Source organism: Carassius carassius, chromosome 14 (genome assembly GCF_963082965.1).
Source record: "Carassius carassius chromosome 14, fCarCar2.1, whole genome shotgun sequence".
In the NCBI taxonomy this organism is placed as follows: Eukaryota; Metazoa; Chordata; class Actinopteri; order Cypriniformes; family Cyprinidae; genus Carassius; species Carassius carassius.
The window spans coordinates 33,746,395-33,760,150 of NC_081768.1; the positions used below are offsets into that span (position 1 = coordinate 33,746,395).

General features: G+C 43.0%; 1 protein-coding gene across 1 annotated transcript in view; it reads right to left on the bottom strand.

The window, feature by feature from the left end:
• LOC132157533 (solute carrier family 12 member 2-like) overlaps positions 1–6,575 on the bottom strand; it is a 38,983-nt gene extending 32,408 nt beyond the window's left edge. Inside the window, exon 1 of the mRNA XM_059566904.1 lies at positions 6,096–6,575. Within this exon, the coding sequence (XP_059422887.1) occupies positions 6,096–6,566 (471 nt within the window). The 5' untranslated portion in view covers positions 6,567–6,575. The remainder of the gene's footprint in view (positions 1–6,095) is intronic.
• Positions 6,576–13,756: the final 7,181 nt, after the last annotated feature.

The window sequence follows — 13,756 nt, forward strand, 5'->3', positions numbered from 1 at the left end:
TGAACTGTGAGGAGACAGTCATACACGAGCACTAACCAATGACTGTTTCAAGTGTGAACTGAACTGTGTTTCATCAGAAGCTTTCTTGTCATGATGAGTGATTTGTGCTAAGAATAGTGAAGTGTAGAAGAAGAGTGAGTGTTTCATCATCTCCTCCAGTGAGAGACCGCACAGGAAGTACCTACTGTAGCTGGAGCACATTCAGCCTTTCCCAGCGCCCACACGAACAACACCGAGACTCCTGGGAAGACCTCAAGAGACCAAGTCATTGGTTTAGCCTCGAACAGCACACAGAGGACTGTGAGAAGTGAGATTCAGCGTCGGTAACCTTGGGTGGCATCCGGTCAGCGCTACAGAGCACTGCGCACCCCAGTGGAGTTTAATACCCCAGTGGTATTAAATAAATTCAGTGCACACAGACTGACATAGTTTAAGTCTTTGGATGTTTTAATTGTGATGACTTCGGCTCACATTTAACAAAAACCCACCAATTCACTATCTCAACAAATCAGAATAATTCATGAGACCAATAAAGAAAAACTTTTAGTGAATTGTTGGCCTTCTGGAAAGTATCAGTTCAGCGTGGCATGGAGGTGATCAGTTTGTGGCACTGCTGAGGTGGTCTGGAAGCCCAGGTTTCTTTGACAGTGATCTTCAGCTCATCTGCATTGTTTGGTCTCTTGTTTCTCATCTTCCTCTTGACAATAGCCCATAGATTCTCTCTGGGGTTCAGGTCTGGTGAGTTTGCTGGACAGTCAAGCACACCAACACCATGGTCATTTAACCAACTTTTGGTGCTTTTGGCAGTGTGTGCAGGTGCCAAATCCTGCTGGAAAATGAAATAAGCATCTTCAAAAAGCTGGTCAGCAGAAGGAAGCATGAAGTGCTCCAAGATTTATTGGTAAACAGGTGCAATGACTTTGGTTTTCAAAAAAAAAAGACCTCTGATGTTGTGTGTGGTTCAGCAAATCTCTTGACACGTCTGTGTGTGGTGCTCTTGATGCCTTGACTCCAGCCTCAGTCCATTCCTTGTGAAGTTCACTCAAATTCTTGAACTGATTTTGCTTGACAATCCTCATAAGGCTGCGGTTCTCTCAGTTGTGCATCTTTTTCTTTTACACTTTTTCCTTCCACTCAACTTTCTGTTAACATGCTTGGATACAGCACTCTGTGAACAGCCAGCTTCTTAGACAATGAATGTGTGTGTCTTACCCTCCTTGTGAAGAGTGTCAATGATTGTCTTCTGGACAACTGTCAGATCAGCAGTCTTCATCATGATTGTGTAGCCTAGTGAACCAAACTGAGAGACCATTTTGAAGCCTCAGGAAACCTTTGCAGGTGTTTTGAGTTGATTAGCTGATTGGCATGTCACTATATTCTAATATGTTGAGATAGTGAATTGGTAGTTTTTTGTTAAATGTGAGCCAAAGTCATCACAATTAAAAGAACCAAAGACTTAAACTACTTCAGTCTGTGTGCATTGAATTCATTTAATACACGAGTTTCACAATTTGAGGTGAATTACTGAAATAAATTAACTTTTCCACGACATTCAAATTTACAGTATTGAGATGCAGCTGTATGTTTGGCAGTTTTAACTGAACCACTGTTGATGGTCTTCCAATGTTGCCATATTCTCTGAATATCTTTAGGCTTGTTTGGACATAAAACAAGCTACTTCATGGAGTGAGTGAAGTGAGCAGTCGTGAGTCTTAATACTTTGGTAGTATTTATTTTTTGCTCATATTCCAGCATTTGGACTTATTTCATTTGATGTTGGTCTTTTTTTTGATTGCGTTTTTTTTTTTCCACAGCAAGATCTGACAACACTGATTCTTCAGTCCAGATGCCACAGGGAGGAAGACCAGTGTCTTTTCCCTACCCATTACATTTTACAAAAGCATCTGTCAAATGGTGACTTAGCTGTGTATGTAGCATATAGTTTGTTGGGCTGCACATATTTTTTATTATTATGATCATGTGTAATGCAATATCAAAACTAAAAGGAGGTCCCAGTCCACTGTAAAGTCCAGGTACAGGTCAACACAAAGACTTTTTGCTCGGTTCAATCTGCACACTGTTAAAGGATCGGAGCGTTTCACTGTGAACTCTCAAAGCTCATCAAAGATGGATGCATTTAACATCAGAAAGCAATGCAGCAGTAGAGATGTCCACGGAGAGGGTCTGCTTTTAGGGTGGACCTGGTAGTACAAAAGTAGGGATGCACCAGTTGACTGGCCATAAATCAGAACCGGACGGTTTTTGCTTAAAATACACGATCGGCAATCGGCCGGTTTTTGGTCTTTTTCATCCGATTTTCCCAGAAGTGCGCACGCGTGCACAGACTACATTGTGATCATTCGCTATCATGTCATTAACTCTGTGCACAGGACACGGACAGCTGTTCAGTGCAGAGCTACACGTCTGAGGCACAGATAGCAGGAAGTGAACAGATGTGGGTGTACTGGGCACAAATAAGAGTCTTTCCTGCTCGCTGAAGCTGTACGAGTGTCTGTATCTGTCCCTGCACAAGAGGAGACAGTGACGGATGTTCAGATCAACTTCTCATGTGTTGGATGAGACATGTTTTTAAAGTCGAACTCGCACACATTTGAGAAGCCAAAAGTAAATGTCAGTTCGGTATACGATGATTATTTTTATTTCACCTTAAAATTACATCGACTTAATTTGATTTAAAAATCACCCGCTGTAGCACAATGAAAAAAGTGTTTCATTCATCCAATTAAAACATTTTAGTCTAATAATTCACATCTAATTTTAACTTTAGCCAATAGTTATTTATTTTTCATTGTAAAAAAAATATTGATGTCAATCATTACCCTATTTTTTTTTTTTATTGGACGAATGAAACACTTTGCATCTGTGTTTTATTCATTATTTGATTATAACATTTTGGAATAATGTACTTATATAGCATACTCTTATTTAGTCTCGCTGGTAAAAGAGCTTTTTTTTATTTATTTAAAACCCAATTTTAAAAAACAAATACTGAACGCTGATTAAGAAACATCTCATTGAATGTGTGTTGATTGTGTTTGGATTGTAGAATTAATCGCCTTTAATTTCACATGGTCACAGTTCATCTGTTCATTTAAGGCCAGTTCTGTGTAGTTTTAGAAACAGAAGCTCAATGCTGATGTCTGTATCATCTGTGTTTGTACTGAATGTAGTCTACTGTGCAGATACTGATGATCATTTCAGATGGTTATTGTTTTCAATAGAAAAGCCAGTTTGGTCTATTAAATACCAAATAAACATCTTGTTTATGCACACTTTCCTTTCTTGTTTGTCGCTTAAAAATCAATCAATCAATCTGAAATCAGTATGGTAATCCTGAAATGAAAAATCCTGATGGGTGCATCCCTGTAGAACAGGTTTGAGAACCGCTGGCTGTGACAGGTTTCACATGCGGAGAACGCCAGCCTTACACAGAAGTGTACACACCATAAAGAGTTTAGAGAAACACACTCACGCCAGAAAACTACTAACTGATCAAAATTCATCTGCTCTTCCCTGTGGATGACCTCTGACCTACTTCATGTTGAACTCTAGTTCCTCTTCATCTTAAACTTGAAGCTGTCTTTTTAAAAACAGGATAGTTACGGTCTAAGATTTCAGATGCTGTTTGAAAATACATCTATAAACCGCTGCTATAAAAATATTCAGTTCAAATTTCAAATGTTTAATATTCATAACTATGTTAAATGCACATAATGTTCAGTTTTGTTAAACATCACCGGTCAATAATGAATGTTTTGTGCTACAGGAAGCAGTGGCGTCAGACTGGTCTCTGCTCTGGGTCCTCTCCGGGTGAGAACACACACTGCCAGAACCTGCGGCACTGATAACATCACGCAATCATTTAGTGAATGTGACAGAACCAGTCGCTCTTAGGAAATACTCATGAAGTGCACAACAACGACCCAGCATGCATCTGACAGCCATAGAGACTCACTGACTCAATATGTGTTTAAACTCACTGCCAGCAGCCAATAAACACTTTCCATTCAGTCCTGGATTTGCTGAACAGTACCTTCTGTGTGTACCTCCAGCAGGAAAAGACTTCGATCTGAAGGAATGATGACTTTAACACAGATTCACTGGTGTTAGCTCTGTGTAACGCGGCACAAACAGACCGCTGGAGTCGAAACACATGCGTCTCACTGGTTTAATAGAGAGCTGAAGAAGAGAAAACACCAGCCACTTCGAATGACACAAAGATTATTTGGACAGGATCAGATTAATTAACATCCATTAAAGGACAAACAGAGTAAAGAGCTTTGTCCGGTCCCTCACTGCTGAACAGATGTGTTTGTACTGTGAGAGAAACATGACGGACCGAACATCTGGACGAGCTCCAGCGGTGAAGACTGAACACTATCTGACCAGCTGTGACCCTGACGGTACGCCCAGCTCAGGACACACTTTCAGCCGGTTCACCCGAAGCCAGGGTCACACACCAGCGCTCTCGGTCCATCTGAAGCTGAACTCCACCCATTCTCACATCCATGGCATTGACCATATCATTCTGACCTGCACGGGCACATTCACGTGTTTCGGGTATTCCTTACTTAGTACATGACATACACCTTAAAGGGTTAGCTCACCCAAAAATTTTAATTAGGCCATAAACTTTCTTCTTCCATATGAATCCAGTCAGAGTTATTTAAAAAAAATAGTCTTTGATCTTTCTAGCTGTTTGATGACACTCAGCAGGTGTTACACTGGATCAGTCCACAAGAAGTTTAATAAAAAGTAAAAAAAGAAGTACAGCGCTGACCTCATACGTCATTCCCCGGAACTGCTTCAGTTTACCACAGTGAGCACAAGCTAGATTAAAGTGATTATTTCATGTTGAATATGGATAGTGTTCTTATAAAAACGCATTGATTCACTACAGAAGGCCTTTGTTCACCCCCCAGAGCCGTGTTAAACAGTTTTGTTTTAATGGATGCACTTTTTATTAAACTTCTTGTGGACCGATGCAGGTCAACACCTGCTGAGTGTCATCAAACAGCCAGAAAGATCAAAGACACTCTTAAAATAACTCTGACTGGATTCATATGAAAGAAGAAAGTCATATACACCTAGCATGACTTCAGGGTGAGGGATTTATGGCCTAATTTACATCTTTAGCCTTTAAATATTGTTTTTTCAGTTAAATAAATGTTCTTTATTTTAGTTCAGTACTATGTATTTAATATTTTGAGAAGATAATTTGTTATAAAATACTATTTGTGATGATCCATTAAGGACCACTTCAAATATTAATTCTTATATTTCTAGAACTTAAACATTATAATAAGTATTTGTAATGCCATGGTTTATCCACTAGGAATGACTCTTTAATAAATATACACATATCTACCTTCTAGTTTCTCAAAAGAGTATTGCAACTCACACCTGCTCATTATTTTTAGGTTTTGCATTTGAATAAATATTTAGACATGATTAAAAACTAGGATTATTAAATATGAAATTTAAAAAGTTCATAAATTGCATCTTTTTAATTTTTTATAATCCTTGTATAAGAATAGTTTAAAATGGTGCTTAAGGGCCCTGAACAGAGATGCGTCTCCTGCAGTGTACAAATGAGTACAGACACTGAACCAGTCTCTCTAGGGCTCAGGATTATAATTACTGCAGAGGAAAGATCCAGCACACACACACACACACACACACACACACACGTCAAGCCCAGCTCAAGACATGCTTTATTCACGCAGGAAACGATCTCCTGCATCGGTTCATAAGGAGCTCATTGAATGCACAGCTCAAATGAGTGGAAATTACTGTTAAACATGTGTGCATCTAAGCGTCTTACACATGCTCTTTACTGGATAAACTGCCACACACACACACACACACACACACACTGTGGTCAACACTGAACTACATGTACACTGATGAAGTGAAGAGTAACACTTCCCACCATCACCTCCTCACACACAGGTCAAAGGTCACAGCGCTGCATGTTGACTCAGGTGCTCAGAGGTTCACTGACGTCACCCTGACCCTCAGTGTGTGACTCGTGTGTCCGGGTCAGAGCCCGTGTGTGTGTCCGGAGCCCGTACCTGCTCGTCGTGCAGCTCGGAGAGGGTGGGTCTGATCAGCTTCTCGCCCAGCGGAGCCGCGGTCCTCCGGTAGAAGTCGATGTTGGGCACGGCGTCGATGGTGTTGTGTCCGAAGGTGCGGAGGTAGTAGGTGTTGGTGTGGGTGTCGTAGTGATGGTGCTGCTGGCTGCCCTCGCTCATCACCGTATCCCCGTTCTGCGCGATCTCCGCCGGCGCCGCGTCCGGACTCGAGGCCGCGAAGTTCACGACCCGAAACCGGCCCTTGGCTTCCTCTCCGCCGGCCACGGGATCCCGGAACGCGTACTCGGGCGGGGAGTCGGGGGCCACCGCTGTGTGTCCGTCCCCCGCGGCCTCTGACACCCGGTCCACCTGGAAGCGGCTCTGGCTCGGGCTCGGACCCGCGGGGGTGAGCGCGTCGGGCTCGGGCTCGGGCGCGGCGAGATGGTCGCTGGGGGGCGGAGGAGACGACATGACGGGTCAGGAGAGCCTTCTCACACTGATAGTGTCCGACTGAAATGTCGATAAGTGTGAGTGATGCTGCAGGAAGACTACAGTAACGCACATGCGGATGCAAATGAAGAGCAGCGGCACGTCCAGTCAACAACTGCTGGCCAGTTAACTGCGCTCGAGGAAATATCCGACGCGCTGCCGGGTGTGTGCGCTCACGAGGACTCCAAAGACACAGATGATCTCCGGGAAGCGAGCTTTCCGTGATGTATTTACTCCGTGATGTATTTACGCCGTGATGCTGCGCGCCCTTGCAGCTCCGCCTCTCGTGCCCGCGAGTCTCGCCGCTTTATACGCCACTGCAGCAGCGGCGATGCTGGGCGACATCGCGAGAAGAGGTGTCCTCGCGAGATCTGCTCATCAGGGGTGGAGACTCTAGAGCGCGCAGAGGCACAACAAAGAGCTCATAACGTTACTGACATAGACTGAGCCTAACCTGACCGTCTGTCCCAGTCTGCTGTACTCGACTTCTCGCTGTCGCTTTAATAACACCTACATTAAACTGAAACACAGCCTGAACGATGACAACAATAACCTACAATCACTATAAGGATCTTCAGATCCGTTCGACGGTTTATTTTACAGACTTTGTTTCTAAAGTGTTCCCCTTTGTACAAAACCCTTCTTTGCTCTCGGCGTTTGAGATTAAAATATTAAAGTCGAAATGTTTGGAGAATAAAGATTTAAGTGACAGTGTTTTGATTGCTTGATTGTTTGGAAATACAAACCATATATTACAATAATGTGTTCACGCTGTTTAATGTGGACAGATCGCTGTATTCGCTTCAGATTAAGCGGCATGTGAGTCTTTACAATATCACAATAATGAGACATTATTTTAATTATACATTATATAGACTACTGTTTCTTCTTGCCTTCTTCACTTTTATATCTTGCTATAAATTTGAATTAAAGAAGAAAAACAATACAAGAAAAATTTGTATTTCGTGATAAAACTGGCAGAATCTTAGAAAGCGGAGTTGTTATTAAAGAAACAAAACACAAAATTATTGCGATTACTGGGTGTTGTGTGCTACAAATTACAAACACGATTCCAAAAAAGTTGGGACACTGCATGTTTTTATTCACAATTTGTACAATGATGTTGTAACTGATGCAGTATGTGGTCTGGCATTGTCATGTTGGAAAATGCAAGGTCTTCCCTGAAAGAGACGACGTCTGGATGGGAGCATATGTTGTTCTAGAACTTGGATATATCTTTCATCATTGATGGTGCCTTTTCAGATGTGTAAGCTGCCCATGCCATACACACTCATGCAACCCCATACCATCAGAGATGCAGGCTTCTGAACTGAGCAACGATAACAACTTGGGTTGTCCTTGTTCTCTTTAGTCCAGATGACATGGCGTCCCAGTTTTCCAAAAAGAACTTCACATTTTATTTCATCTAAGCACAGAACAGTTTTCCACTTTGCCACAGTCAATTTTAAATGAGCCTTGACCCAGAGAAAACGCCTGCGCTTCTGGATCATGTTTAGATACGGCTTCTTTTTTGATCTATAGAGTTTTAGCCGACAGTGGTGAATGGCACGGTGTATTGTGTTCACCGACAGTGTTTTCTGGAAGTATTCCTGAGCCCATGTGGTGATTTCCATTACAGTATCATTCCTGTATGTGATGCAGTGCTGTCTAAGAGCTGAAGATCACGGGCATCCAGTATGGTTTTCCGGCCTTGACCCTTATTCACAGAGATTGTTCCAGATTCTCTGAATCTTTGGATGATATTATTCACTGTAAAAGTGACGTGACTTTCAGCCAAGTATGGTGACCCATACTCAGAAGTCGTGCTCTGCATTTAACCCATCTGAAGTGCACACACACACACACTTTGAACACACACACACAGAGCAGTAAACACACACACACACTGTGAGCACACACCCGGAGCAGTGGGCATCATTAATGCTGCGGTGCCCGGGGAGCAGTTGGGGGTTCAGTGCCTTGCTCAAGGGCACCTCAGTCATGGTATTGAAGGTACTAGATGATGATAACTTCAAACTCTTTGCAATTTTTCTCTGAAAAACTCCTTTCTGATATTGCTCCACTATTTTTCGCCGCAGCATTGGGGGAATTGGTGATCCTCTGCCCATCTTGACTTCTGAGAGACACTGCCACTCTGAGAGGCTCTTTTTATACTCAATCATGTTCCCAATTGACCTAATAAGTTACAAATTGGTCCTCCAGCTGTTCCTTATATGTACATTTAACTTTTCCGGCCTCTTATTGCTACCTGTCCCGACTTTTTTGGAAAGTGTAGATCTCATGAAATCCAAGATGAGCCAATATTTGGCATGACATTTCAAAATGTCTCACTTTCAACATTTGATTTGTTATCTATATTCTATTGTGAATAAAATATAGGTTTATGAGATTTGTAAATTATTACATTCCTTTTTTACTCACAATTTGTACAGTGTCCCAACATTTTTGGAATAGGGTTTGTATATTATAAATATACATTTAAATAAATGTAATTAAATTTAAATTAAATGTTATAAATATAATGTCCAATCATTTACTGTATTATACCATGAATAAAACAGCTCGTGAATAGGCCTAGTCACTCATGCTACCTCAGAAAATAAAACTATATGTTAACGAGTTGGAGCCCATCAGCTTTCAGAACGTTTCATTAAATAAATAAATAGTCTACGTGTGAGTAATACTCAGTACGTTTTTGTGGAGAAGGTGGTGGAATCTTCACAAAGAAAAGAGTTTAATTTAATGAATTGTTTCACATAAATACAGCGATCGAATCATTGAAGAGCTTGAAACACATTATTGTACACGTTATTTGTGTTTCGCTATATAACTGACTTTAATTTGGGGGAAGTCGTGGCCTAATGGTTAGAGAGTCGGACTCCCAATCGAAAGGTGGTGTGTGCTCACAGTGTGTGTGTGTGTTCACTGCTCTGTGTGTGTGCGCTTTGGATGGGTTAAATGCAGAGCACAAATTCTGAGTATGGGTCACCATACTTGGCTGAATGTCACTTCACTTCACTTCACTTCACTTCAAAAGCTGAGACATGTTAAAAGTATGCCTCCCAAAAGCACAAAGCAAATAACGAATGCAATGGAAGATATGAAATGTTATTTCCAAGCATACTGTCCTCGCGAGTATGACACATATAATTTCTGATAATAATCCCACATATATATATGTAGTGTATTAACAACAGCATTAAATAAGAGAGCCAGAGCCCCCCAAAGGATTGAGTGTGTGAGCTGAAGTTAAGATACAAAGTCTGTTCATAAATATCATATTTTTGATATGAATCTGTTTCCGCGAGTCTTTAACATAGACAGTAAAAGAAATGGACACAGCGACCCCGTTGGATTCAAAGGAGAAAAATGAAGTCAATTAGAAGCACGTTAGTGATGGGTCGTTCGTGACTCTAAGAGCCGGCTCTTGTAGGTGAACGACGGGAGCTGGCTCGCATTTCTGAAGAGCCGACTCTATTAAAAAAAATATATAGCCTATAGAAATTAAACCATTATGTAATAATGAAATAATGGATGCATTTTATTTTATTTAAAATAATTGACTAATCCAAAGAACAAAAAAAAAAAATTATATAGGCCTAAAGGTGCACATATTCGTTTCGACTGTGATCAGCCTCACATTCTGTTCCTGTCAATCATACACGAGGTGTCAACCAATTATACGGCATGAGGGAGGGGCCGAGCCATCACACACACACACACACACACACAGTGTCAAACTCAGAGCAGAGGAGAGGAAAAACAACAGCTGTGAAAACAAAACAAAAGCAGGAAAATGAGTCGGAAGCACAGCAGCATTTGTATTCATTTTAATGATGATCAGCCCCTCGATCGAAAGTAAGGCAGTTTGCATTTCTGAATGCAAATCTCTCATAAAATAAAAATATGATCAGCATTGTGTGTGTGTGTCTTCATGCTAGTTTTACAAAACATAACTAGTGAGATAGTTCATGCTGGTTATATAACGTGCCAAAAAAGAGGGACCAGTTTAATCCTTTCAGTTATTTATTTTTCTTTAATATGGTTTCTATTATGTTGTTCCGATTCAGATTGTAGCCTATTTGTTTTGTAATGTTGTTGTTTCTATACATGAAAAAGTTTTAATTTAAATGCAAATGTTTAATAGTATTCTTTTTTCATAACAAATCAATGCATTTTAAAGAAATTGTGAGACATTTGAGTATGATTTCATTTAATAATTTAATTTGAATTGTTTTCACACCAATCATAGTCAAAACATTTTTGTTCCTCTTCAGGAACTCGAGCTGCGTCGAGAACGTTTGGGGAACGCGTCCAGCGTGACGTCTCTGAATAATGTGTATAATCAGTCCAAAGGAAGGGCGAGACGTCATAGGTGGGTGACGTCAGAGACGAGGAAGCATAAAGCATGAGCGGTGAACCCGGAAATCAGCCTTGTGTCTTCAGCAAGCACTCTGTGTGTGTGTGTGTGTGTGTGTGTGTGTCAGTCACTATCTGTTTGTGAGTCTTATTTAGTGTCGTTTGTCCACTGATAAACTCCATTGTCAAAGCTTCAAGAGAAGTTTTGGGCGAGAGCAGGCAGCGTTCAGGCTGTGTGTTTTCCCTGCCAAAAAAAAAAAAAAAAAAGGTAGGGACACACGCAGCTCGTGTGTTGTCTGCTTGAGAGTGAAGCGCGCAGTTTCAGCTCTCGAGGGAGTTGGCGGCTGCGATGCGAGACTTTGCTTCACTCTCAGAAGGCTCTTATTGAGGAGAGAGCTTTCACTGGTGTTTCTCGCGGTGCCAGCCCCACTTTTGCCGAGGAAAAAACAGAGCGGTGGTTGTGCTCGCGGGATTCGCTTTCGGATCTGCTGGAAGATTAGTTCATAAGACGGGCAGCAAGTCCCTATCTTCTTTCTTAGCCACCAGATCCGGCGCCCGCTCTCGGGGGTTCGGAAGCCCGCGTTTGCGGTACTTTCTCCCCGATGAGAGGGCGAGATGCGCTGCCTGTCTTTCTCAGAGGAGATTGATATGGAAAGGCGTCGATGAGCTCGCCAGTTGTTCAAGCACCAGTCACACAAGCACCAGTTACACACGCATATTATGCCTAATATTATAATAAGCAGCATTAATGAAGAGTGGAGCTCGCGCAGTCGGCTCTCGGGGGGAGTGTGCTTTTCTCGCTGCCAAGTGTACTTCACGGGGTCCTGCCCCGAGCAGGCTCTGGTCTAGTCTTCCTAGCAGACGACGTGGGTCTGAGGACCGTCGTTTTTAGGAGACTTCAGCTACGAGAGTCCTGAGGCTGCGGCTCACGACCTCGGAGGGCAGGCCCCTCTGGGCAAGAGCGGTATACACCGCATTACACGGTGCCCGTCTCTCCTCAGTGCCCTCAGGAGATCGATCTGCCAACCCTGCCGGTGTTCCAGGGCGCAGCGGTCTCCAGCGAGCGCTTCTCTCAGTTACCGCCCGGAAACGTAGCGCTGCTAAGAGGCTCGCAACCTCCTGGGAGGTTTCCAGAGCAGCTAGCTTGGCTGTCTCAGTGGGTCCTGCACACTGTAGTGAGAGGCCACAGAATCCAGTTCTGGTGGGCCCCAAGCAGGCTCTGGTAATGGAACAGAAGTAGACTCTCTCTGAGGACGGAGACAACCGATGTGGTCCCTCCTTGGGTTGCAGAGTCCGGGTCCTACAGCCGGTACTTCACTGTTCCAAGGAAGGATGAGGTGTTGTGTCCTTTTCTAGATCTGTGCTTTTTGAACCTCTCAGTCAGGGGACTGAAGTTTAGCACGCCTGCACAGGCCAAGTCCGAGGACTGGTGTGTCACGATCTATCAAAAGATGCACTTATCTCCATCCTTCTTCATCGGAAGTTCCTGAGGTTTGCTTTTGGGGGCAAAAACCTACCAATACGGATCTTCCACTGGCCTTGCACTCTCACCCCACACTTTCACGACTCAACCACATTGATGATTGGTTGATATCAGCTCAATCTGAGCAGATGATGGTTCGGCACCGAGTTGTCGTTCTCGCTCACATGAAAGAGCTGGGGTTAAGACTTAACGCCAAGAAAAGTGTGCTTTCTCCAGTTCAGAGAACCACTTATCTGGGCATGGTGTGGGATTCGACCACGATGCAGGCATGTATGTCACCTGCTCGGATCGAGTCGATCCTCACTGCAGTCGTGAGAGTGAGAGAAGGCCGGTCACTCACTGTCAAGCAACCACGGAGATTGCTGGGTCTGATGGCAGCTGCGTCCAACGTGAATATTATTGGCCTGCTGTACATGAGACCCCTACAGTGGTGGCTCAAGACCAAGGGGTTCTCCCTGAGGAGAAACCCACTTCGCATGCTAAAGGTCACGCGGCGCTGCCCATCGCTAAAGCACGCACTTCCTGGGGGTCGGCATACTGTGCAGACTCAAACTGAGCTTGATGACGTAGATGTCACGTGAGCAACCTGTAAGTCTCCTAACCGCTGTGCCAAGAGAAATCTGAATCACCCACCGAATCTTGCAGAGAAGGCGAGAGTGAACAGGAGCAAATTTTGGTAAATATTCTGATTAATTATCTCCCTTGACTTTATGCCTTCACGTCCCCCCGTTAGCCTCATAGACAGTAAAAGATTGCCTGCGAGCTTCTCTTCCTGTCCATACGGTAATTTCTCTACTGTGCGACAGAAAGTCGCTGGATATGACGCAATCGTTCTGCTTCTACGGGACCATAACGTAAGATAAAAGGTAATGGAGCCTTTTATACATTTTCGTGTTTCTTTAGAAATAATTAATGGACAAATGGAGTCTTTAAACGCCTCAGATGTAAAGTTATTCGCTGTCAAAGTGACGCCAAAATGAATGGGAGTCAATGTTATGCTAACAGTAGGTGGGGGTCCGTTAGCCAATGGCGGAGCACAGGGGTGCTTCAAAAAAATATGAAACCCTGCCCCCCTGGTCTTTAAGCGGTCTCTTCCTCATCCGGGTAACGTGATGCGGTGACCTGCAGCTTCCCCCGCTGATCTCAATCATTTGACAACAGAGGCCTGCTCTCAAAATAATATAAGGGTCATCCTTCAATTGCGGTGGCAACCACTACAGTTGAACAGTTTACAGTTTACTACAGTTGACTTTAAATACCAATATATTATAAAAAGGTTGCATGTTTGTATTCTGTAGAGTTACCACAA